Here is a 27,711-nt window from a genome sequence, read left to right as displayed (position 1 = left end):
TCAAATGCCACCAATCTATCTGTATTAGTACTTCCCTTGTTGTTAGCATTGATGGAATAATTACTAAAACACCAGTGTAAGTAATTGGCCTTTTGGCAATTATCCAACGTGGGGATTGCTGGAGGACCTATCAAAAATCAGTCCCTTATATTGATACAGCCACAGGAGCACACTTAAATAAATGTTGAAGGGAAACCGCCGTCCCCTATCTTTCTGCACTGGTGGGAGCAGGTTGATCTGTTCTCTAAAGTGAAGCGACACAGATACTCTCACATATGCATAAACATGCAAGTATATCAGGAAGTATCCATGGAGTCAATTGTTAACAGGAACCCCAGATATTACATTCTCACACCATCTCATTCTGTAAAACATAGTCTTTGTACAGCTATGCAAGTTACAAAACTTCAGGTGGACAGTTGGCAAAGGCCATGTTCCCTTATGTGGCAGTGCATTATGTTGTTATTGAAGTGCCAGTCTAGTCCTTTAGGTGCTAAGTTTTATTTAAGGAGTTAAGTTTTTCTCAGACAGCATTAAAGACTTGATGCACTGGAAGTGAATGCTTGCAGGGATCTCTATCATTTTTAAATTTCCCTCAATATAATTCAGATGTAAGGAGATTGGCAGGCCAGAGATCAAGAGATGATAATTTGATCCATAATTCAAAGGAATAATTTCAGCCAAATGTCTCCTTCCTGGCCTCCATCAAAGATGCTTGCTTCTGCACACTGTGTGGAATTTCCGGCTGTTGCTATATCCAACCTCACTAACTGAATGTGGAAGATGATAGATACACAGTGACTGATGTGAATGCTGTTGTGTCATACATCAGGGCTGAAAATGAAGTATCTGGAGTTCACTGTGCTGTAGAAATAGATTTGCTGCCTGAAACAGCATTTACGTGCTAAAGATCAAGAAAGAAAGAACCAAAGCATGGATTGAAACTCATTGTTTAATTGAAGACTCTTTAGAGGGAAAGATGCAAAGATAAGTAGCTCTAAGTGGAAGAAGTGCATCATTGGCTGTGCTTATTAAATCATGACACTCATTTATCACTCCCATCCACTAATTATGCAAAGGTTCTTCTTGAAATATGGCTAGTAAATTTTCATCTTCCCTGACGATGTCAATCAGTTGTTCTTGCAAACTAATTGGAAAGTGTTGCATTTTTATGTTTTTAACAAATGGGTACAAAACCCACTGAAACTCTTCATTTAGAAGATTTCTAAACAGGTTAGGAAATTCTGCTTCCAAGCTTTTTGAGTGTACAGATACGAGAGTTTTTATAGGTGACACACTTGCATCATTTTCAGCAACAAAGTCGCATAATGATGGAAACATTTCCAAAAAGCTGTTTTCAAAATGCTCTCTCCATAGCATGAGTTTCTTTCAAAAAGCAGTTACTTTCTCACGCCTTGTTAAAACGTTACCTTCACCTTGAAGGGACGCATTAAGTGTGTTTATTTTTTAAAAAATAAGTGCTAGGTAGCATACTACTGGCAGCCACTTGTCATCACAGAAAAGGTCAGCAAATTTGGAACACTTGTCTTTTTGTGAAAGAAAAATGCGTAACTCATCTTTAAGTTCAACAACTCCTTTAAGCACTTTGCCATGAGATAACCAGCGAACCTCTGTGTGGTACAAAAGATTTCCATGGTCACTCCACATCTCATTACAAAGTATTGTAAAGATTCTACTATTTACAGGTATTGTTTTTACAAACTTAACCACATTGATGGCATCGTGTAGCACTTTGTGCACTTCTGGCTCCAACATCTTTGCTGTAATAGCTTGCCTATGAATGAGGCAGTGGATGAGTTCCACATGTGGTTCTATCTCTGTAACCTTACCCCGGAATCCTTTTATTATTCCAGTCAAAGCAGCTGCTCCATCGGTGGTTACACTTGCACAGTTTTTCCACAAAGCATTGTTTTTTTATTAAAGAAGTCATTTACTGTCAGGAATATATCATCTCTGGTGCGTTTTTCCTTTAGTGGATCACAAAAAAGTAGTTCTTTGTGTATTTCATTCTTGAAACAGAATCTAGCAAATACCGTAAGCTGAGACATGTTAGAAACATCTGTACTTTCATCCAACTGCATAGCAACCCTCCCACGCTGTGTAATTTGTTCTAATACTTGTTTCTTCAAATCTTCAGCAATGATTTCTATGCATCCTTGTCGTGGTTTAACCCCAGCCGGCAACTAAGCACCACGCAGCCGCTCACTCACTTCCCCCCCCCCACCCAGTGGGATGGGGGAGAAAATCGGGAAAAGAAGTAAAACTCGTGGGTTGAGATAAGAACGGTTTAATAGAACAGAAAAGAAGAAACTAATAATGATAATGATAACACTAATAAAATGACAGCAGTAATAATAAAAGGATTGGAATGTACAAATGATGCACAGTGCAATTGCTCACCACCTGCCGACCGACACCAAGCTAGTCCCCGAGCGGCGATCCCCCCGCCCCCACTCCCCCCAGTTTATATACTAGATGTGACGTCACATGGTATGGAATACCCTGTTGGCCACTTTGGGTCAGCTGCCCTGGCTGTGTCCCCTCCCAACTTCTTGTGCCCCTCCAGCTTTCTTGCTGGCTGGGCTTGAGAAGCTGAAAAATCCTTGACTTGAGACTAAACACTACTTAGCAACAACTGAAAACATCAGTGTTATCAACATTCTTCTCATACCTAACTCAAAAACACCGTACCAGCTACTAGGAAGACAATTAACTCTATCCCAGCTGAAACCAGGACAGTATCCACCCCTTATTCTATACCATTGACGTCATGCTCAGTTCCCATACCTTCAGTTACATCCCAGTCAATCATCATCACCTTTTCCGTCCCTTTGAAACATATAAACAGATATACATACATATATGTATGCACACACAGAGATATCATTCCTTTAGTTTATGGGTGGTGTTCATAAAATGTTCGTTGAGTTCATTTAGTTCCCGACTCTGGGCTCCATCTGTCATACCAGTCTTTCTGGGCAGGAGGGATGGTGCAAAGTCCTCTCAGTTGGCGGAGCAGGATTGGGCTTCAGTGTGGTGTGACGAGCAGGTGACATTGGACGCAGCAGGAGGATGGTGTGCACCGTTGGATTGTTGCAGGCTGGAGTCAGTTCTGGTTCCATCACTACTGCGCTTCGCTCAGTTTTATCACAGTTCATTCTTGCTTGATCTAAGTGATTCTTACTCTAATACAATGGATATAGCATATAACAATTATAGTAATGATAACATACAGTAGCAGGGTTATATAGCAACTAATATCATGCAGTTTAATTCTGGCTATTCTCACCTAAAATCAAATCCCCTTGAGGCACACATCGGACTTCCCCATCTTCTCGCATCACCCACCAAGTGCACCCAGGCCCTTGAGCAAAAGCAATCTCACGAATGGGTTTGCCTTTGCCTGAGGCAGGAGTAACCCAGACTGTCTTCCCTAACATATTTTTGATGTGCACTACAGGGACTTCATCCCCTTCTACAGTACGTAAAAGTTCTGACTGGGCAGGGCCACCTCGATTGGCAGATCCTCTGGTGTTGACTAACCAGGTGGCTTTTGCTAAATGTGTATCCCAATGTTTGAAGGTTCCACCCCCCATTGCTCTCAGTGTAGTCTTTAACAGTCCATTGTATCGCTCGATTTTCCCAGAGGCTGGTGCATGATAGGGGATGTGATACACCCACTCAATGCCATGCTCTTTGGCCCAGGTGTCTAGGAGGTTGTTTCGGAAATGAGTCCCGTTGTCTGACTCGGTTCTTTCTGGGATGCCATGTCGCCACAAGACCTGCTTTTCAAGGCCCAGGATAGTGTTCCGGGCGGTGGCATGGGGTACAGAATATGTTTCCAGCCATCCGGTGGTTGCTTCCACCCTTGTAAGCACATGGCGCTTGCCTTGGCGGGTTTGTGGGAGTGTGATATAGTCAACCTGCCAGACCTCCCCATATTTATATTTCAGCCATCGTCCTCCATACCACAGGGGCTTTAACCGCTTGGCTTGGTTAATTGCAGCACATGTTTCACATTCATGGATGACCTGTGCGATAGTGTCCATGGTCAAGTCCACCCCTCGGTCACGAGCCCATCTATATGTTGCATCTCTTCCCTGATGGCCTGAGGTATCATGGGCCCACAGAGCCATAAACAGCTCACCCTTATGTTGCCAGTCCAGGTCCACCTGAGCCACTTCAATCTTGGCAGCCTGATCCACCTGTTAGTTATTTTGATGTTCTTCAGTGGCCCGACTCTTGGGTACATGAGCATCTACGTGACGTACTTTTCCAAGCAGATTCTCTAGCTGGGACGCAACATCTTGCCACAGTGCGGCAGCCCGAATGCGTTTACCTCTGCGCTGCCAGTTGCTATGCTTCCATTGCTGTAACCACCCCCACAGGGCATTTGCCACCATCCATGAGTCAGTATAGAGATAGAGCGCTGGCCACTTCTCTCTTTCAGCAATGTCTAACGCTAGCTGGATGGCTTTCACCTCTGCAAACTGACTCGATTCACCTTCTCCTTCAGCAGTTTCTGCGACTTGTCATATAGGACTCCATACAGCAGCCTTCCACCTCCGATGCTTTCCCACAATGCGACAGGACCCATCAGTGAACAGGGCATATTGCCTCTCATTTTCTGGCAGTTTATTATACAGCGGGGCCTCTTCAGCCCGTGTCACCTCCTCCTCTGGCAATGTTCCAAAATCTTTGCCTTCTGGCCAGTCCGTGATCACTTCTAAAATTCCTGGGCGACTGGGGTTTCCTATGCGAGCCCGTTGTGTGATCAGTGCAATCCACTTACTCCACGTGGCATCAGTTGCATGATGTGTAGAGGAGACTTTCCCTTGGAACATCCAGCCCAGCACTGGCAGTCGGGGTGCTAAGAGGAGCTGTGTTTCAGTACCAACCACTTCTGAGGCAGCTCGAAGTGCTTCATATGCTGCCAATATCTCTTTTTTCAGTTGGAGTATAGCGGGCCTCGGATCCTCGATATCCTCGACTCCAAAACCCCAGGGGTCGGCCTCGGGTCTCCCCAGGTGCTTTCTGCCAGAGGCTCCAGGTAGGGCCGTTCTCTCCGGCTGCAGTATAGAGCACGTTTTTAAAATCTTGTCCTGCCCGGACTGGTCCAAGGGCTACTGCATGAACAATCTCCCATTTAATTTGTTCAAAGTCTTGTCGTTGCTCAGGGCCCCATTTAAAATCATTCTTCTTCCGGGTCACTTGATAGAGAGGGCTTACAATCAGACTGTAATTTGGAATACGCATTCTCCAAAAACCCACGACACCTAAGAAAGCCTGTGTTTCCTTTTTATTAGTCGGTGGAGACATAGCTGCTATTTTGTTGATCACGTCCATTGGGATCTGAACGACGTCCATCTTGCCATTTTATTCCTAAGAACTGGATCTCCTGTGCAGGTCCCTTGACCTTACTTTCTTTTATGGCAAAACCAGCTTTCAGAAGGATTTGGATTATTTTCTTCCCTTTCTCAAAAACTTCTTCTGCCATGTTGCCCCATACGATGATGTCATCAATGTATTGCAGGTGTTCCAGAGCTTCACCTTTTTCCAGTGCAGTCTGGTTTAGTCCATGGCAAATGGTGGGGCTGTGTTTCCACCCCTGGGGCAACCGATTCCAAGTGTACTGGACGCCCCTCCAAGTAAAGGCAAATTGTGGCCTGCACTCTGCTGCCAGAGGGATTGAGAAAAACGCATTAGCAGTGTCACTTGTGGCATACCACTTGGCTGCCTTTGACTCTAGTTCCTATTGAAGTTCTAGCATATCTGGAACAGCAGCACTCAGCGGTGGGCTAACTTCATTCAGGCCACGATAGTCAACTGTTAGTCTCCACTCCCCATTAGACTTTCGCACTGGCCATATGGGACTATTAAAGGGTGAGCGAGTTTTGCTGATCACTCCTTGGCTCTCCAATATGCAAATCAGCTTATGGATGGGAAACAGGGAGTCTCGGTTGGTGCGATATTGCTGCCAGTGCACCGTCGTGGTAGCAATTGGCACTTGTTCTTCAACCCTCAGCAACCCCACAATCGAAGGGTCTTGAGAGAGAACCGGCAGGGTAGACAGCTGTTCAGTGCCCTCCATCTCCAAGGCAGCTATACCAAAAGCCCATCGATACCCCTTCAGGTCCTTAAAATACCCTCTCCTGAGATAGTCTATGCCAAGGATGCACAGGGCCTCTGGACCAGTCACAATGGGGTGTTTCTGCCATTCATTCCCAGTTAGGCTTACTTCAGCCTCCAATACAGTTAACTCTTGGGATCCCCCTGTCACACCAGAAATACAAATGGGTTCTGCCCCTTTATAACTTGATGGCATTAGAGTGCACTGTGCGCCGGTGTCTACTGGAGCCTTGTACTCCTGTGGGTCTAACATGCCAGGCCATCGAATCCACACAGTCCAATAGACCCGGTTATCCCTTTCCTCCACCTGGCTGGAGGCAGGGCCCTTCTAATTCTGGTCAGAGTATCCAGTACTCACTTCTCGTATAATTGGCTCAGAAGTCCCTTCAAGAGGATCAGAAATAAGATCAGCCCTTCTACCCTGTTTGGAAACTGGAGCGGCATTTTTCCTGTTAGAATCCCCTGTTGTGGTGGTTTTTCCTCGCAGCTCACGTACCCGTGCATTTAGGACCGAGGTAGGTTTTCCATCCCATTTCCTCATGTCCTCTCCATGATCACATAGGTAAAACCACAGGGCACCTCGTGGTGTGTACCTTCTATATTCTGTCTCTTGGCCAGAGGAGCGCTCACTCCTAATAGCTGAGACATTGGTCCTTACAGGTGGGGAGTAGGACATATCCTCTTTGATTTGCTGGAAATCCTCGGACAGCTTCTCCACAGCCGAAATGCAGGCTTGTAGGGAGGAGGAGAGATTTTCTTCGTATTGACGGAGTTGGCGAGCCACTTCATCCACCGTCAGTGCGTCTTCGTCTTTCCAGGTCATTATTGCCAGTGAGTTGGCATAGGACGATGGTGCGCTCCGTACAAACATCCGCCACATGGGTCGTGTGCATGGGACCTCGTCTGGATCTTTGGGTAATTGTGGGTTGTCCGGGTCATCATGAATTGTCTCTAGCACAGCTAATTCCCTCAGATATTGGATACCTCTTTCCATGATGGTCCACTTGCCTGATTGACATATAACATCTTCCTTGAAGGGGTACCTTTCCTTCACACTTGACAGAAGTCGCCTCCAGAGGCTGATGGCTTGTGTCCCTTTTCCAATTGCCTTGTCAATGCCACCTTCCCTGGCAAGCGATCCCAGCTGCTTGGCTTCCCTACCTTCTTATTCCAAGCTACTAGCCCCACTATCCCAGCATCGGAGAAGCCAGGTGATAATATGCTCACCTATACGGCAGCTGAAATCTTTTTGCATATCCCGCAGCTCACTCAAGGATAGGGATCGGGTGATTACCTCTGGTTCTGCCTCTTCCTCCTGTTCCCGTGATGACCCTGGCTCATCTTCCTCCTTTGCTAAGCAAACTGATTTTTTTGTATATGTCTTCTTTTGTATGGGGGCAACTGATACTGGTCCGCGTTGGTCCGCTGGCTCAGTTGCAGTACCGCTTGCCGAGGTTTGGGTAGCTGCAGTGCTTGTCGCTGGGACTGGAGGGACCGCAGTGCCTGTCGCTGTGGTTTGGGTAGCCACAGTGCTCATTGCTGGGGCTGGAGGGCCCGCAGTGCCCGTCGCCAAGGTTTCAGTAGCCACAGTGCCTGTCATCTTCTTGTTAGATCCAGAGACCTTCTCTTCCCCTTGAGGGCACTGAGTGGTGTTGAACAGGCCTCTATAGGCATAAGCTAGGCCCCAGCACTTTGCAGGAATTTGTATCTCTCTGGAGTTGCCAGGGTGACAGCATACCTTTTCCAAATATTTTACTAGTTCTTCTGGATTCTGCACTTGTTCAGAGGTGAATTTCCAAAACATTGGAGGTGCCCACTTTTCTAGGTACTTGCCCATACTACCCCACACACCCTGCCACTCATAATTATCCAGCCTCAGGGCAGACCTCTGGGTGATCTTCTTAAATAGTTGTTTAACCTTAAACAAGAGCTGAACCACATTCAGGAGCATGCTAATTCCTAGCAGTAGGGCTAGGACTGTGCTGGTCTCAGCATCCCAAGAGTATTCAAATTTTTCAAAATTCTCAAATGCCATTGTAACTGGACTGAAGGAGAAAGGAGAGGGGAAGAAAGGTATCCCACTCATAGACTGGTTTTCCAAGGAGGAAGGGTGAATGGTATAATTATTAATAGTTTCCCACAGATGACTCCCACAGTATAAAGGTGACAATGCTGAGTGCAAATACCGGATTAATCCCACAACCGATGACTTTATCATACCATAAACCAGTGTTATACAATACATCAAAGCGAAAACCTTAATCCACCTCCCACGGATGATAAGCAGCAGAAGAGGGACTACATACAGCAAGCGAGGTGATACATAACAGAACTTTAAAAACCAGAGCAACAACTCTAAGAACACATAAATCATCATAATGACCAGCGACTATTAGACCAATATAATGAATGCTTATAACAAATTTGTTTTAACGAGCTCTGGTCAGGTTTGTCGTTATCTCAACCTTTTGTGCCCCACGTTGGGCGCCAAAATGGACTGTCGTGGTTTCAGCCCAGCCAGCAACTAAGCACCACGCAGCTGCTCACTCACTCCCCCCCCCCACCCAGTGGGATGGGGGAGAAAATCGGGAAAAGAAGCAAAACTCGTGGGTTGAGATAAGAATGGTTTAATAGAACAGAAAAGAAGAAACTAATAATGATAATGATAACACTAATAAAATGGCAAAAGTAATAATAAAAGGATTGGAATGTACAAATGATGCGCAGTGCAATTGCTCACCACCTGCTGATCGACACCCAGCTAGTCCCCAAGCAGCGATCCCCCGCCCCCACTCCCCCCAGTTCCTATACTGGATGTGGCATCACATGGTATGGAGTACCCCATTGGCCCGTTCGGGACAGCTGCCCTGGCTGTGTTCTGTGCCAACTTCTTGTGCCCCTCCAGCTTTCTTGCTGGCTGGGCATGAGAAGCTGAAAAATCCTTGACTTGAGACTAAATGCTACTTAGCAACAACTGAAAACATCAGTGTTATCAACATTCTTCGCATACTGAACTCAAAACATAGCATTGTACCAGCTACTAGGAAGACAGTTAACTCTATCCCAGCTGAAACCAGGACAGTATTAGTCAAGGTTAATTTGTTTCTTAAAGTGTTAGATAAATAAATATAAGTAGAAGTTCTAATATTTTTTTCCCGCACCCCAATGGATCGTCGTGCGCATCCCCTGGGGTGCATGCACCCCACTTTGGAGGCCACTGGAGTAGATAAAAACCAGATTGAGAAGTGACTGTTTCAATGTCCTATGCAAAGCTATTTCAACATTGCTTAGTAGTGTGCTTCAATGAGTATTACATTTCCTTTTAAAACAGATAAATAAAAAGGAAAACTTAAAAGTAATTTTTAATGCTATTTTTATCCTAAATAAAGATTCTCAGTCTAAAAACTACCATTAAAGTAAAATTCTAGGTCTCCCACCAAAATGGCAGCTGATGCTCTAGTTGTGCTAATGTATTTTTTCTTCTTGAAGCCAAAACGGCAATACAGCATGTGGTAGGTTGACTCCGGCTCCTCATGGGTGGAGATAAAGACAGTTTAATAAGCAAAGGATAGAGGAAGAAGAAATAAAAGAAAAATCCAAAACAAGTGATACAAAGGCAACCACTCACCACTGCCCACAAGTAGACCGGTACCCAGCTCGGTATCCCGAGCAATGTCTACCTCCCCACCCCCACCCCTCCCCTCTGTTTTTATTGCTTAGCATGACATTATATGGCATGGAATATCCTTTTGGTCAGTTTGGTCCAGCTGTCCCAGTTGCGTCCCCTCCCAACTTCTTGTCCACCCCTAGCCTACCCACTGGGAGGGGCAGAGTGAGAAACAGAGAAATCCTTGACACTGTGAAAGCACTGTTCAGTAATAGCTAAGCTATTGTTGTGTTAGCAACACTGTTTTGGTCACAAATCCAAAATATAGCACTATATGTGCTGCTGTGAAGAAAATTAACTCCATTCCAGCCAGACTCAGTTCAATCGCCACCTCTTATTCCATACCACTTACCTCACGCTCGGGTCTTACACTGTCCAGTACATCCTCATTAACTCCCTCTCCCCTTCCCATCCTTTGATATATACACAGATAGCATTCCCTCAGTCTACGGGCCACCCCCATAAAATGTCCGTAAAATTTTCATAAAGTTTTTATTTAGTCCATGAGTTGAGCTCCATCTGTTATGGTGGTCGCTCAGGACAGGAGAGACAGTGTGCTGTGTTGAGTTATTGGGCGCCAAAGCCAACTCAGGTTGGGTCACTGCTGCACTTGCACAGCTTCCTGCGAGGCTCAGGTTGGTTCGGGTGATTCCTGCTGTAGTACTTCCTATAATCAACTCAAACCATGGGTTATTTTCCCCCAAGGTTAAATCTCCTTGAGGTACACACCGGATTTCCCCATCCTTCTGCATTATCCAAGTACACCCGGGTCCTTGAACAAAAGCAATCCCACGAACAGGTTTGCCTTTTCCTGATAGAGGAGCAACCCATGCTGTCTTTCCCAGCCAGTTCCCTACACACACTACAGGGACCTTATCTCCTTCTACAGCACATAGGGGTTTTGTTTGGGCAGGGCCAGGTCAGTCATCTGATCCTCTGGTGTTAACCAGCCAAGTGACTTCTGCTAAATTTGCATCCCCAGTGCTTGTATGTCCCAGTGCCCATTGCTATCAGTATAAACAGTCCAATGTATTGTTCAATCTTTCTGCAGGCTGGTGCTTGATAGGAAATGTGGTACACCCAACTAGTGCCATGTTTCTTGGCCCAGGTGCTTATGTAGTTATTTTGGAAATGAGTCCTGTTGTCTGAGGTGGTTCTTTCTGGGGTGCCATGCCACAACAGAACTTGCTTTTCAAGGCCCAGGATGGTGTTTCGGGTGGTGGTATGCGTTACAGGGTAAGTTTCCAACCATCCGGTGGTCATGTCCACCATTGTGTCCGCCAGTTGTCCCAGTTGTGTCTCAAGATATTCTATGAATCTTTGATTCTGTCTATTATACTCTGTGTGGCCACCTGTGTTAGTATCCCATCTATGTGTATGTGTCTCTCTGGAATACATGCTCAGCCTCACTACTGGCTGTCATGGTTTAAGCCCAGCCAGTAACAAAGCACTGCGAAGCCGCTCGCTCACTCCCCTCATAAAAGGACAGTCACAGACTGCTCCAGTGTGGGCTTTCCCATGGAGTCACGGCCATCTTCAGGGGCATCCAACTGCTCTGGCGTGGGGTCTTCCACAGGCTGCAGGTGGGCATCTGCTCCACCGTTCACCTCCACGGGCTGCAGGGGGACAGCCTGCTGTCTCACCATGGGCTGTAGGGGCATCTCCTCCTCTGGCACACCTCCTCCCCCTTCTTCTTCACTGACCTTGGTATCTGCATAGGTGTTTCTCTCACATTCCATTCTCCCTCCCCTGCTGCAGGTTCCCCTTCTTAAATATGTTATCCCAGATGTGCTACCACCATTGCTGATTGGGTTGGCCTTGGCCAGGAGCTGGGGAAGCTTCTAGCAGCTTCTCACAGGAGCCACCCCTGCAGCCCTCTCCCCTGCTACCAAAACCCTGCCACACAAACCCAAAACACTGGCCAAACCTGCAAATGTGGACAGCAGCAGCTGCATCTTAGAGTGGGTCTTAGAGTGCACCCAGCTGGGCTTCAGTGGCCAGGAAGGAGGAATTCACAAGTCCCCAAGTCCTCTAGGTTTGACAGTTCCCATAACATCCTTAACAGTGAGGATACATACTGAGAAACAAATAGTTCATGTAACATAGAAATCTTCAGTTTAAGAAATGTTCTAGGTGTAAAAATTTTATATTGATTGTATATTTAGAATCTGTGGTAGGTTGACTCTGGCTGGATGCCAGGTGCCCACCAAAGCCATTCTATCACTCCCCACCTCAGCTGGACAGGGGAGAGAAAATTGTATTGGGTCTGGCTGAGATGGAGTTAATTCTCCCCATAGCAGCCCTCATAGTGCTGTGCTCTGCATTGGTAGCTAGAAAGGTGTTGATAACACACCAGTGTTTTGGCTACTGCTGAGCAGTGCTGGCACAGCATCAAGGCTGTCTCTCCAACATTTTCGCCCCCCTCAATGGCAGGCTGGGGCAGGGCAAGATCTTGGGAGGGGACATAGGCAGGACAGCTGACCCAAAGTGACCAAAGGGATATTCCATACCATATGACGTCAGCTCAGATATAAAAGCTAAGTAAAGGGAGGCGGAAGGGAAGGCATTTTCGTCTTCCGGAGCAACCACTACGCATACTGAAGCCCTGCTTCCCAGGAAGTGGCCAGACATCGCCTGCTGATGGGAAGCAGAGAATAACATAATTTGTTTTCCTTTGCTTTCACACGCGCGACCTTTGCTTTCACTTTATTAAACTGTCCTTATCTTGACCCACGAGCCTTTTGTTATATTTTCTCTCCCCTGTCCAGCTGAGGAGGGGGAGCGATAGAGTGACGTTGGTGGGCACCTGGTGCCCAGCCAGGGTCAACCCACCACAGAATGTGAGAAGTTTGGGTTTCTACAGGAAGTAACATCAATATTAAGTGTAGATATTACATACTTGTAGTCTCTTTATATTACCACATCTTATTGTATCTCAGTCCTGGAAAGCATGATCTGATTCTTCATAATGAAGAAAATAAACTAATATATAGATGGGGTGACTGCCTACATAACTAACTGTATTCACTCCCATGAAAACATATGGACAGAAACATTTCCTAAAACAAAATAAAAAGGAACAAAGATGCTTGTTTTATTGATTAATCACTTGAATTCTAATTAGGGACTGGAATTATGCTTCCATTTCAAGGTATCTTTTAATAGCTGTCACTTGTCTTGTATCTCTCTGAGGATGTTCCTATGGAATTCAGACAAGCTCTTATGTTACCTGTTTAAAGCAAAGAACCTTGGGTCTCTCTACAAGAGGCACTCTTGTCACTATAGTAAAAAGGATTTTTGTGGAATTCATAACACAAGGCTGTGTTTATTGAGATAAATTATCCCTTTATTAGGAAAGCACCAATACAACATTCCTCAAAATTACTGGAATTTTATTTGCCTCAGGCTAATGACTTGCAACCAAAGACATTGTGCAAAGAAAGCAAAGATTAAGTACACTTTAGGGAAAAGGTGAGAATTCACACTGGTAACATAGAAGATCAGTTTGATGAAAGAAGCCATTCATTACACTATATAGATTGCAATATTCTAAAACATTTTTCAACCCATTGTTTTTAATCAAGAAGAGAAAAGTTTAGCAGAGTTTACAGTACACATACATTTGCTACAATTCAAAAAAGCATTTTTCTGAAGATCATCAAGCATGAAGTGAAAAAAATGTACACAGGACAAGGTGAGGTAAAGGCCAACTACTGTACATTTATAAGCTATTAAACAAAGTTGCATATATGTACCACAGTGTAAAAAACCAATAGAGCAGAAAACTGCCTGATGAAAAATAAAATAACCAGTGGCTTTTTATGGCTTCTCCTGGTTATCAATGCTACAAAAGACATTTTTTTGTCTTTCTGATGACACTGGAAAAATATCGAATGATAAAACCAAGCATGATGAAACCATTACCAAGGAAACCCAACCCAGAGAAATATACTATTAATGCACATTTTTTCATCAAAAGCTTTTCTGTTGTTTTGGAGATTTTTTAAAAAATCTTTGAGGCCCATTTGATCGCAGTATGTTACTTTTTTCCTTTTTTACACTATGATATCATATGTTTGTCAGGCACTATCCTAGAGCTAGTTTATAGAGGATGAGAATACAACCCAATGTCTGTTTGAGAAAATGAATTCAGTGGTGTAAAATGAGAAAAGGGAAGGGGATGGGGTCAGTTATGCCAAGGAAATAAACTCTGTGAATTACTCATCATTACTTCCGCTTGCTTCTGACTGGTCCTAGAGGTAAGAAACACAAGAAAAGTCAGAAATTCTTTGCCAAGTATTCCATGGATTTTGTTAAAGAAAAAAAGAAAAATTACAATTAAATTGACAAATCAAGATAGGCATAAGAAAAGTAATGTTATTTACTATTTTCCTTTCATGACATTTCATTCCAATTAAATTGCTGTGGGCCTCTTTAGAGAAGAAGAGGCACAGAGTCAGGAAACACTAGCTCCTTTCTGTCTACCCAGGTATTTTAAAAATGTCTGGAAAGATCTGTCTTCATTTGTTGCATTAATAGAAACACCTACAAGAAATTAAACCCAAGTGTTTCTAGGGTGGGAATGAAAGCGAACAAACCATGAGTTTTAAAGTTTTAAAGAAAGAAAGAACATCTTCAAAAAATAAGTGCCAAAAGTGTCAGACTTTTTGTCTTCCAGCACCAAGACCAGATCCCACAAGCAAACCCTAACACAGTTTGAACCTGCTCCCCCATCCTCCCAAGATGATGACACAGATCAAAAACAATGCTTAATGTTTCTAAGCATGAAGAGGTGAAAATTCTGAGTGCAAACAGGACAGGGTATAGATGAAATCACTACAACCATTTCCAAAATTTCAGTGAACAAAACTTACATTTTCATCTTCATCCTCATCACTGTCATTGTCACTCACAACAGGCTTGGCTTTTACTCGGCTTTGCCTCTTCTTGCCTTTGCCTTTGTCCTGGCTTTTTTCATCCTTCTTGTTCAGCTTGATTTTGACTTTCATTGATTTTGCTGTAAAAAGTGGAATGTGAATGTAACATCTGCCTTTATTTATTGTATACCCTTTTCGTACTAAATAACTTTTAAACAACTTCTAGTCTGTCTTCATGTAAATTCTCCCCTTGTAGCATGAAAATATCCTCTTTCTGTTCTTTGTCTGGATTCTGGAATTAGAGATATTTGCTCTTACTTGTGTTCTTGATAGTTGCAGCGCTAATTTGCATTAAACTATCAAGAAAATCTGAGAGTTGATCAGGTGCATCCTTCTTTCACTTTTAGAATGCATCGCACTTACAGATAGCATTTAGTGTTGCAACTACACTCAGGGAACCTTGTACAAGAAGATACACGTTAAGAAATAAAGTAGGTTTTGTTGCCTGCACATAGAAAAATGTCTATCTTCAGTAGGAACAGACAATTTTGTTTTTTTTTTAACTACACAAACTCCATGTGGAGGTGACTGGCAATTTTTGAGTTGACAGCTTACTGAAGAGAACACAAGTGCCTAGTTCCAGGGTATCTGCTCATTTCCAGATGAACTGCTGAAGTTGCATGCTCTGCACAGCTGCTTGTAATACTTGCAGAGTAGCTTAAGGCAAAAGTACTCTAGTTTCTCTATCCAGACACACTTTCAAAGTGCAGTTCTAGGTAGTTAGAAAGTATGGGGTAGAAGCACTTGGGTGGCAGAAAGCAGAATGAAGGGATCCCTCCTTTTCCGCAATATCATGTTTCCAAATTTGCAAGGACTTCAAGTTCAGAGGTTATGTGAGAAGGTACTTGTTGAGGAAACTAATTGGTCAGGGGATCTGAAAGGTAATATGTAGATCTGGCTCTTTCTATAGTAATTTTTTTGACATCAGTATATTGTGAACCTACTGGCAATTCTGTGGAATAGCAGAGATGCAGCGAATTAAAATTCAAATTGGAAATAAAAGACATACATTTTTACCAATGGAGATAATAAATTATATCAGAATAATTTAATAGGAGATGAGAGTATCACTTCTTAAGAGATGCTCCAACTTAACCTTTAGCATGCTCTAGATCCCAGATGAATTTTTGGCCCAGCCTGGGCCCATCTCACAACAGATTAGCTGGGCCTCTTAAATTATGAATGTCATCTCCTACTTGCCAAACAATCTGAGTTCCATTTTCCTTTTGTCTCACTGAAGTAACATTTTCTGGTTCTTAATCATATATGTTGCATAATATCAGAAAGGTTGCTCACCTATGGATTAAGGAAGTCACTAGTTCTAAACACTTATATTTACAAGTGACATGATCAGGAAAAGAAAGGTCCATATATATTCATGGTCAGTTAGATAAGTCAGATCTGTTTCCATCTGAGCAGTGCTTAAAAGCACCTACTGTGTTTTGTTTCCAGCCTATGAATACTTGAAGTCTTCAGCATAATTCTAAGAAATATAGCCAGAATAGAGTAGCCAAGAGACTTAAGCTGAACGGAAGCAGCCAAAACAGCAGACTTTATAAGAAACTACTTCCACCAGTGGAAAATGAAAGTCTATAACCAGTCTCAGTACACAAATTGAAAAATCAATTCCCCCCTCTTCCCTAAATGTATTTCCTTCTCAGCATTCAGCAGGGAACTTACATTCTGACTCTGACTCCTCTTCATCATCATCATCATCATCATCATCATCATCATCGCTTTCATCCTCACTCTCTTCTTTGGCAATCTTCTGTCGTGCACTTTTGAATACAGACTGAAGAACAATGGAATCCTCATAGATCTACAGTATGAAAGCAAACCTATGTCAGAACTGCAAGCCAAGCATCATAAAAAATTCACTTTTTTTCCTATACAAACTCACAGAACATAGCCTTTTTATTCCAAGTAACAATGCTTGTTTCATGAATTTTACAAAAAAATGCCAATATTGAATTTTCATGCTCTAAATGAAGAATCCAGCAAACAGTGAGCCATAAAAATATGACTCTTAAAATGTATCACATTTAAAACATCCAATTAGAGAAAGAGTCCATCCTGGAATGCAATTGTTTTTCTTTCATTATTATTTTATTACCACTAGAATTATGATATATTTTAATTGGATCATAAAAGCCTTGAAAAATTGTTGTTCCAAAGTGGGTAAAAAAGAAAATAATTTATCCCAAGCAGCTTTGGGATTCCTTTAAGACTCCTTCCTTTAAGATCTAAAAAGACTGAAAAATCAATGCTTATCCAAAACTATTAATATTCTGAAGCCTGCTAAGTATTTTTGGTACTATGAGCTTTTATATTAACCTCATTGGAAGAACATCTATGAATAAGAGGACTACATCTGGCTTGTAATGTATTTGCCAGATTAATTTAACAGAAATAAAAATAAAAAATAATAATGAGACACTATAATCATCTTAACAAAATGAGCTTGCACATACTGCTCTGTAAAACTTTGGAAGCAATGCATTGGTTAAACTGAACACACCATATAAGATCTGTCTCTCCCTGAAAGCACCTTTTAAGCCTCCAGCCCAGATGGAAATGCTTTGCTCAAAAAAAAAAACAACAGAGGAGCATGCATCGTACCAATAAAACAAATATGAAGTATCTCACTTAAATTTTACTTTATTGTGTACTTAAATATCTCTGTCTGAATTAAACTTATGGGTTTGTATCTTTTAATGTAAGTAGTGCACACGTAAATATTATATTTTAATGATATGTGTGTCAGAGCAAAAGTGGATCCAAACTATTACACAGAATAAAAGAAAACCTAAAAAAATTTGAGAACTACTGCAGGAATGTCCCAAGGTTTAATGAAAATGAAAATTAACGGTACAGAGAGTGTCTCATGCAGAAATTAAAAAAATCGTAGGTACAAGTTATTTGGACTTCATGCTTTAAAAAGTAATACTAAATTTGGTAGATAACATTATTATGTTGGAATGGAAAATATTTCTGCATCATTCTGTGATATGAATCTGATTACTTGCAAAGAACAGAAATATCTACTGAACATTTCTACCATCTCAGTATCATTATTGACATTATTGACATTTCTGACAAGAATAATTATCTATATTGATTTCTCATGTGACCATTGATTTTTCCTTGCATATTTTTACCTCCCTGATCAACTTCCAATTTCAAACTTCTCAGTCATGGTTTTTGATATCAGCTTCCCTTCTTCTTTTTTTCCATTTACTTTCATTAGCAGTAAAATAGCTATAAATATCTATATCACTAAGCAAAATCATAGCTTCTGAAGAATTAGTAAAAATTTCTCCCACACTTCCAATCATTAATATTTTTTGCTTGAATAATTAAGCTGATTTTGTTTTTTTTCATTTAGCTGAATGTTGTTAAGATATCAAAAAAGTCTGTACAACAGACAACATTTTATTCTGCTTGTACACAACAAAAATAATCAAGTAATGAACATTTGTACTAAAAAAATCCTCATTTTTAATTGAATGTTCAATTTCTTTGTTATTTGTCAAGATAACATGATATAAAATTCCTCTGTATAGCAAAGGGTCATCTATAGTGTTTAGACACTTGCAGAATGCACTAATATTGGCAGCATGTGACATTCAGTCTATAACATTTTTACTGAAGTCCCCCATGACATCTTTTTTTTTCCTTGAACATTACGGAAGCAGTCATCATGTTATCTACTGCAGTTTAATAGTGTGTTGCATCATGCTATTTGGGCCTCATCTGCTAGAATGTGTATTTAACATTGTGTCAGAGACTCTGATACAGGTAGTACTTTATTCTACATATGTTGCCATATAAATATAAATTTCCACATATGTTGCCGTTCCCTATCTTCTTTCCTACTGCCAACTCAATCTTTTGATAAAAATTTAAACATTCCAGTCTTCCCACCAGCTTTCAGGACCAAATAGGCTGAATTTGTTTTCATAATGAACAATTCTAATTCTGTTTGTTTGCCCAGATTCCTAAGACTGGTGTATAGGAAAGCAAAGAGTTTATTCTCTTCATGTTCTGCAGTGCTTAGATGTATTTTGTTCCAATGATCTTAATTTTGTTCAACACTTATTTTCCCCCCTTTTCACATAACACTTTATTTGTTTAATGCCTTCTTGACTAGCCTAGTGTGTCTGTCCCATCCAAGATTTAGATCTTATCCTTTTGTAACTAAATCTCAGAGAATCCAGAGCATATATTCCAATTTTCTCATATGTTTTACAGGTTTTTGTACTCTTTTCTTTTGTATTGCTGTTTACCTCTTCTATTGTGAATTCATAGGACTGAGTGCATCCTTGTGTGTAAACTAGGCAAAATCCTGAACTCTATATCTCTCCAAGATGAGAGATTTGGGTACATTATTTATTGATGAGGGTAGATTATTCCAGTCTCTCAAAATGGATATTGTTCTTTCAACAAGAAAAAAATGTCAACAATGTCCAGAGAATATGAACTATATACACAAAGATCTAGTATCAGACAAACTTTAAGCTTTATCTTCCATTAGTAGAGCTGAAAATTTCACCACTAAATACTTAACAACTGTCCCTAAGCTGGACCATTCTCTCAATTACTTGTATTATGCACTTTGGTGAGCTCAAACCAACATATGGCTCTTCAGGGCACAGCCATTTAGCATAGATCCAAATAGTCTGAAAACTGTCTGTCCTGCTTTCAGCTGGGATAGAGTTAATTGTCTTCCTAGTAGCTGGTACAGTGCTATGTTTTTGAATTTGGTATGAGAAGAATGTTGATAACACTGATGTTTTCAGTTGTTGCTAAGTAATGTTTAGTCTCAAGTCAAGGATTTTTCAGCTTCTCATGCCCAGCCAGCAAGAAGGCTGGAGGGGCACAAGTTGGGAGGGGACACAGCCAGGGCAGCTGACCCAAAGTGGCCAACAGGGTATTCCATACCATGTGACATCACATGTAGTATATAAACTGGGGGGAGTGGGGGTGGGGGGATCGCCACTCGGGGACTAACTGGGTGTCTATCGGTGGGTGGTGAGCAATTGCACTGTGCATCATTTGTACATTCCAATCCTTTTATTATTGCTGTTGTCATTGTATTAGTGTTATCATTATCATTATTAGTTTCTTCCTTTCTGTTCTATTAAACTGTTCTTATCTCAACCCATGAGTTTTACTTCTTTTCCCGATTCTCTCCCCCATCCCACTGGGTGGGGGGGAGTGAGTGAGCAGCTGTGTGGAGCTTAGTTGCTGGCTGGGGTTAAACCACGATGCTGTCTTACAGTATATCAGAACAAACTGATCTCAGGATTATAGAATCAAAACTAAATTCGCTGAATCTTTGAATTCTACTTGTGACCAAAGGATTCTGGATGCTTCAAAGAATCTGGGCATTTTTATTCATTAAAAGCACTAAGAAGATTAAAAATAGAGGTTTTTATATACAGAATTGTCATAATCAAACAAGCACTGAAAACACTGAGTAGGGAAGACACATTTAACACAAAATGGTTCAATCAATCAGACCTGTGATCCCTCCAAATTGAATGCCTGAGCATTGTGACACAACAACATGACATCTTTCTCCAGATCACTGAGGTTCCGATATTTATGGTTACGAATTCTTTCCTGTTGCATTTGTTAAGATGGGGAGAAGGATGGATGGCAGCAGTAGGGAGAGAAAAAGAAAAATAATGGACAGGACAATCAATTAATATTGCTTTTCAATACATTAAAACCTTATTTTTAAACATTTTACCTAAGTAAGTGAAATGACAAGTATCCGATTAAAACAAACAAACAAAATTTAAAGCCTGTGTGAGAGGAATATGCTGACAAAATGTATCATGGCCAAAGGCAGACTAAAAATTGTGCAATTGCTGTGTTAATTGGAAGGGCCAAAAGCAACAGAAATTGTATTGTTGTGGATGAGAAAGGAGTTCAATTCCAAGTTTCTTAGTACAGAAACAAAAAGAGGTACAGCGTGAGTGAAGGTAAAAGAGATAGCCATGAACTCCTCATGGCCTCTAAGGTGCAAGAAGTTGCCTAATCCTCACCTATCCAACTGTGGCTGTTCCAAGATGTGATGCTAGTTAAAAGATAATTGTATCCCTCCCAACAACATAAAATTTTTGCAAGCACTACAGTTATTTAAGTTTTGCTTACAGATTCAGGATTTGGTCCTTTACAAAAAAAATATTAATGTATCATCTCTGAAAGTATGATTTATGTCATCCTGTGTTTTGCTTTGACTTAGGTGTTAGTAGTGAAAAACTGCAATATACATTAAGCAAAATTCATAACAAGGGGTATATTAAAATTTAAAATCTAAACAAAAAATTAGGCAAATTTAATATCCACATGAACATAATTTTAATGATGACTTAATGTTCATATTTCTATATAGTGAAAAGGAATAAATAAATGTCCACACCCAGAAATGGTTCTCACCTTTATTTTTTTGAAGTCCACTGGTTTCCTAATTAATTCATAATACTCTGGTAATTCTTTTCTAGATGGGAGTTGAATGAAGACTTCACTTAGCTGCCGTCCAGAACTGTTGAGAAAAACAAGCACACAATACAAAGAATTACTACAACTTTCTCAGAAAATAAATTGTATACAATCAAATTATTAAAAATCTAGCATTTTTTTCTTGTAAAGGATTAGCAACAAATTTTATTCTGAATTGATCTTATTGATTTGATACAAATAATTAATCCACAGTTTAATGCACAACTTTCATGTTCTTGTCCTGATACATCACCACCATCATATGTGTAGATCATAAAGGAGAAGGATCAGGATTTGAATCTGAATTCTCTAGTGCTTTGTCTAGGGCAGCTTTATTTTTTTCTTCATTTTCTTTTATTATTCTTAACTATTCTCTTTCTTGTCACCTTAAATTTATCTTCCTCTTGGTCTTTTTTATAGCTATTTTTATAGCTCTGGTTCATAGTGAACTATTTGTCCATACTGGGTGCTATTATACCAGATGCTGATTGAAATCAGATCAACTAGGTTTTACAATAAATGCCAGTATTAACTTTCATTAATGAATGTTAGGTTTCTGGGAATATAATTGTAAGTAAGCGCGTTGAAAATCAGTACTGCAGTTTGTACCTCTTTAATCATCCAGAAAGAATTGTCAGAAGTAAAGTAATGGATTATTTAAATTCCTTGGATATCCTAAAATACACTTTGCCTATGATTTGCAACTGTCTATATTCTCTGAGATTTCCAGATTTTCCCTTGTCCATCCCTTATTAATAGCTACTTTAATGCTTCTGAATAAAAGTTCTTTTTATCCTCTCATTTGTGGCTTCCCAGGTAATAGCTGACTATGAGTTATTTGGAGAGGAAAGATCTGTTGATAGCCCTTATGGGCTCAAGCATATATATATATTTATGTATGTATTGCCATTTATCTGACAGTCATGGTAGCAGAAAAAAAGCAGCTTCTGAGAAGAACTGTAGTCTGTTTACATAGACAGCATTTACCAGTGTTTCTCAGCCCATATTTCACAGACAGAAATATCACTGTTTAATTCTATCACAACTTACTCCAAAGGGGACCTGTTATCTCATTTCCACCTTTGAATGGTAATTTGTAGGAGTTGGGCAACACAGAGCCTGCTGCCAGTTCTTGAGCCCCACCACCTGAGCTTCTCTCTTACAGCTGTCCTCCACAACACAGCATTCTGTTGAAACTGCAGGTATCTTATCAGACCCACTGGAACTAATGCTGAATCAAAGGTTAATTTAGGTAATTCTGTCACAATGAAGGAGGATAAGATCTATGGGACAGCTGTGTCCTCTATGAATATCATCATCTATGCCTTCTCAATAGGGATCTCTTAATGTGTAAAATAGTCTCAGGATTTGGGTAGATACTATTTTGCCTATGGACCTAGTAGGTTAACGAAGAATTAGGAATAAACAGTTTTCTTCTTTTACATGGAGATGTTGTTCGACTGAGCCAAGATTTCTTAATGTTCTTGGTTTAGTTCCAGGACACTTCTTCTTATAGACATTGTATGAGAGAGAGGGAAAATAATTTAAATATTCCAAGCATATCTTCCTATTCGGTGTGGTCCAATCAATATCCTGTGGTGTAAATCTTTTGTAGAATATTTTTCCATCCAGTTTACAGCAAACACAATCCTAGCAGTCAAATGCCTGTTAGGTTATGGCAGGTGCAGGAATATACTTTTAGCAGCTGCTGCTGCAGGATGAGAAGAGAAGGCTGGCTATGTATATCCACCAGGGAAGAGAAAGTGTTCTGAGCATAGATCCAACCTTTATAGCTGTTGAGGCCAGACAACCCTGTTCTGTACCTGTCATGGTTTCAGCTGGGATAGAGTTAATTTTCTTCCTAGTAGCTAGTATAGTGTTATGTTTTGGATTTAGTAGGAGAAGAATGTTGATAACACACTGATGTTTTAGTTGTTGCTAAGTAGTGTTTATACTAAATCAAGGGTTTTTCAGCTTCTCATGCCCAGCCAGCAAGAAGGCTGGAGGGGCACAAGAAGTTGGGAGGGGACACAGCCAGGGCACCTGACCCAAAGTGTCCAAAGGGATATTCCATACCATGTGATGTCATGTCTAGTATATAAACTGGGGGGAGTTGGCCTGGGGGGGATCGCTGCTTGGGAACTAACTGGACATCAGTCGGTGAGTGGTGAGCAATTGCCTTGTGCATCACTTGTTTTGTATATTCTAATTCTATTATTATTATTGTAATTTTTAAGTTATTATTATCATCATTATTATTATTTTCTTCCTTTCTGTCCTATTGAACTGTCTTTATCTCAACCCACGAGTTTTACTTTTTTTTTCCTGATTCTCTCCCCCATCCCACTGGGTGGGGGGGAGTGAGTGAGCGGCTGTGTGGTGCTTAGTTGCTGGCTGAGGTTAAACCACGACAATCTCCTGTCACAGAAATATTACCTCCTGCTCCCTTTGTGTATGTGTTTCCATATTGCATGTTTGAAAAGACAATATTTATGTAATTAAAAATTACTGTTATGGGTATGGTGGAAGAAAATTATTAATTCTGAATGCCATTCTCTGATTTTTAATCCATATTTCCACTTTTATAATTAAAAAATAATAAACTCTATAGCCACCATATAAAAAAGCATGAGCAGTAATCATTTATGTTTGCCTAGCAACTAGCAGTCTACATGTTGAAGAACAAGAGTGACCAAAATAAATTATCAGAACTGATTGTGACAGAAAGATGAGTGATGGTTCACTACTATTGTATTAGTTCATCCTTTTATTCCCATGTGTGTTCACATGTGAATACTTACATATTATATAGGTTAAAATTCCTTAAGGAATAGTACTCCTTTTTATCAAACCTCTTTCCCCTTCAGGTATTCAAAAATAATGAAACCAGAAAGGAAAGATAACAATGAAGCTGAAACTGCAAGATGCTCACATTTCTTTGGCAAATTTCACACTTCTCTGAGGAGATTGAAATAGACGGACGCCTGTAATCTTGAGAGCAGACAACAGACGACACTTTATTGCTAAAACACACACATACTTATAGTCACATATTCTGCAAAGTCACTGTACACGCGCACAAGCATAAAATATGATTGGTTATATCAACACTGTACACGCGCATAAACATAAGATATAATTGGTTATACTAACTCTGTACACGCGCATAAACATAGGACATAATTGGTTATACCAATTAAAACACGCGAAACTTGTCTCAGTCTAATTGGTCAAGATAAACTGCCGAATTGAGGTTCTTTGTGCCAAGTTCCCTTTATCGTGGAATGCGCACCTGTGTTCTTTTAATTGGCATCTTTCTTTTTTTGTCTTCTTGTTTATTCTGTTCAAGGTCTTCTAAAGGCCTCTGGAATGCTCTTGCGACCGATGTTAGCTAAACATGTGTCCACACTTCTCAACAAACACTGAAATTCCATTTACATGGGTTGGGTGAAGAGTCCTGCATGCTTGCTCTAGTCAGAGTTCTCACACCTAGCACTAGTGTGCTAATTACAACTTCCATTCAAGTGCAACTCATGGTGAAGTTGTTCTAAAAATATCCCAAACAAATACAAAAACCCCACCTTCATGGTAAGGTTGTTATTTTGTATTTATAACTTTCCAGCGGTAATCCAGACAGGTGGAGAGATTATTCAGTTTTGTTAAATTTATTTTAATTTTTTTCTCTTTCCAAGATTATTTGACTTCACTAGTAGATGGCAGACATTTCCCTATTATTTAAATGGCAATAGGAATAGCAATTCCTATTTTTGATGTATGGCTACATAGGCCATAATCTTGATCAGGGTATCAATCACAACTATTTATTTTGTATGCTTGAAGACTTCAGAGTATTGATTGGTATAATTAATTACTATTTACATTACTGATGACCAGTTACGTTACTATTTTATAACACAGCTAAAAGCTAATCAATTGAAGAAATCTCTGAAACAGTCCAAATGAAAATAATTTTACATACAAAGAAAAATCCTCTCCCCTGAACTAATCTGTCAAAACTAGGATAGTACAAGTACTAATTTAAACATTTTTATCTTTAATGATGCAGTGATCAAATGATACACACCAAAAATATGGGAAGTCATCTGTTCAAGCAAGAAACATGGGCAGGACACAATGATCCAACCCTCCAACCTTCTTATCAGCCTTATTAAACATGGTTAACAACCACCTACTAAGAGGAGGAAGCTTTATGAAGTTATCAGGTAAGGCTCTGTACTCACTACTTTGTCTAGGTCTAATGAGCTGAATAGAGAGTAGGTGGATCACAGAATCACACCACTTCATACAACAGAGCTGTTATGGTTGTAGAGATCTGGTAGGAGTCAACTGTCGCTATCTAAGCAAAGTTAATGCAAAGTAACAGGTGCAGCAAAATGTCACCAAGGCATTAAAGAACAAATTACTGCAAGGGACAAGAGTACAATGAAGTTGTAGGGAAGATGGAGAAATATTGGATTAAATGAATTTTTTTGCATTTAAAAATCAGGTAAGGGAAAAACTAACTTCTGAGGATTCTAGACTAATAGTTTATCTTACTTTGAAATTTAAAAATAAGGGAAAGCACTCACAGGAGGAAGAAGATGGTTTTGGAGTCTAAGGCAGCATGCATGTCCATGGTGCAAACAGAGCAACTAGGGCTCAGATTGATCTAATTTGGCATATAAATTCCTAGTTCAGTAAAAACATGGTTTTATTTCCAGTAAAATTGTTCCTAATTTCAAAAGAGTAAAATAATTACCCTGGTCATATAGAGAAACTTTGGTTTCTAAAAACATAAGAAAAGAATTACAAATTAATCTCTACACCAGCCTTCTATGTGGACATTTTCAATTTCAGAGGGAATGAAAGACAGAAAGGTTAAAAATGAGGATCAGAACTGGAAAAAAAAAGGACAGAAATGCTGGACATGCATTTCAACCATCTTTCCCCTTGAAGGGGAAATTCAAATTGTAACTGCTCAGCAATGGTAATTCATGACAAAGGAATGATCTGGCATGGAGGGCAAGAAGGCCTAACTGCAGAACGGGTTAAACTGCCTGATGAGATAAGAAATGCCACAGTATTGTCTTGTAACAATCGTGGAGTACTCTGGGGCCACTTTTGGTAAACACAGCTGGCACTGGGGGATGAACCAAACACCGGGCTAAGGTGCCTGATGCTGTCTGATACCCACACTCACATGACTGGCACAGGTGATGTCAGAAGGACAATCTGTTATTGAAACGATAGGAACAAGAATGGAAGGTCCCAGCATTGAATCCATTGAAGCAAGGAGGTGAAACAATGAGGTTCTGTCAACACTATTGCCTTACTTCTGATTTATATCATAAGTGCCCAGTTCTGGAGTAGTGTCAAGAAAAAAGTGTGTCCTTAGCTAACTTAGCTTGATTTTAATATTAAAAATGACACCCACTTGTGCATAATGAGTATGTAAATGTAAGACCACCTTAATATAATGAGTTAGGTAATTATCTAGACATGTGTAGAAGTACTTTTGTTATATAAATTTTTAACTAATCATGTATTTTGTTACAACTTTTTCCTTGATCCTCATGTGTATATAAGACCTTGTTTGCATTTCAAGTGTGTGCCAGCTTTGTGGAGTTACCACCTAGCACCCATCTCTGCGCAGACATGAAATAAACAAATATCTTGGCTCTGTGTGTTATCAGCTCTTCGCGCACGGGGTGAAGAACCCCGTTTTGGGACAACACAGGTGTAAGTGTATATAAGGAATTGGCTCATGCTGCATCTTTGCGGACTCCTTGTAGAACCACTTATTGCAGTAGGACTCTGTCCAATGCATTACTCATTAAATCTTTTTATATATAAGCACAAACGTGTGTTTAATTTGCCTCAAGGGGTACAATAAAAATTCCCTAACACGCTAAACAATTGTCTTATATCACAAATGCAGACCAAGTTTCAACACCTACAAGGGCACCTTTTCTAACTTGCAGATATTAGTTTCTTAAGTGTAGAAATAATTGCAACAAAATCCAAAACCAAAACACTTTAGACATTGAAGGTGGGGTCTGTAAAGATGATGCTTATGTCTAAAAATGTCAGCGTCATCCCCAAGTTTTTCCCCCACTTGTGATTTTAATTCTAAATTAGAAAGAGGGCAAATGTGATATCTGACACAAAGATAGTACATTTATAGATAGAAAAAGATTAATGAAACAATATCCTACTCATAATTTGGTGTTAGAAATTCATATTAGAGACAACAGTAAGAACGGTGTAGTTAAAAAAAAAAGCACAGCTATCAGAGGGGCTAATAAGTACAATTTCCTAATGTTTTCCTTTTTTTGTAACTTTGGGAAATTAATTACCTAGACAAGTGTTTTGTTTGTTTATTTTTTTAATGCCAGATATCTGCTTCAGGGTGATTTGGTTTGGAAGACTTCTTTCAAACAATTAAAC

General features: G+C 40.4%; 1 protein-coding gene and 1 long non-coding RNA gene across 4 annotated transcripts in view; one reads left to right on the top strand and one right to left on the bottom strand.

Annotated features, from left to right (window-relative positions):
- The first annotated feature begins 4,193 nt into the window (after positions 1–4,193).
- Positions 4,194–11,028, top strand: LOC121232808. Its single transcript, XR_005931698.1, has 3 exons — positions 4,194–4,336; positions 7,732–7,739; positions 11,015–11,028. It is a non-coding gene; the product is annotated as an uncharacterized LOC121232808 (long non-coding RNA).
- Positions 11,029–13,192: 2,164 nt separating this feature from the next.
- LOC121232769 (probable global transcription activator SNF2L2) overlaps positions 13,193–27,711 on the bottom strand; it is a 192,437-nt gene continuing 177,918 nt past the window's right edge. For 2 of the 3 annotated variants that reach the window (XM_041121185.1, XM_041121187.1), the window contains 5 exons: positions 21,202–21,307; positions 20,278–20,379; positions 16,435–16,573; positions 14,692–14,834; positions 13,193–14,070 (listed from right to left, as the gene is read on the bottom strand). In XM_041121185.1, coding sequence (XP_040977119.1) covers positions 14,035–14,070; positions 14,692–14,834; positions 16,435–16,573; positions 20,278–20,379; positions 21,202–21,307 — 526 coding nt within the window. In that variant the 3' untranslated portion in view covers positions 13,193–14,034. The remainder of the gene's footprint in view (positions 14,071–14,691; positions 14,835–16,434; positions 16,574–20,277; positions 20,380–21,201; positions 21,308–27,711) is intronic. The other variant, XM_041121186.1, reaches the window with a different exon arrangement.

Source organism: Aquila chrysaetos, chromosome W (assembly GCF_900496995.4).
Source record: "Aquila chrysaetos chrysaetos chromosome W, bAquChr1.4, whole genome shotgun sequence".
Lineage (NCBI taxonomy): Eukaryota > Metazoa > Chordata > Aves > Accipitriformes > Accipitridae > Aquila > Aquila chrysaetos.
The sequence above is the reverse complement of the archived record's forward strand: the minus strand, read 5'-3'. Positions and strand labels throughout refer to the sequence as shown.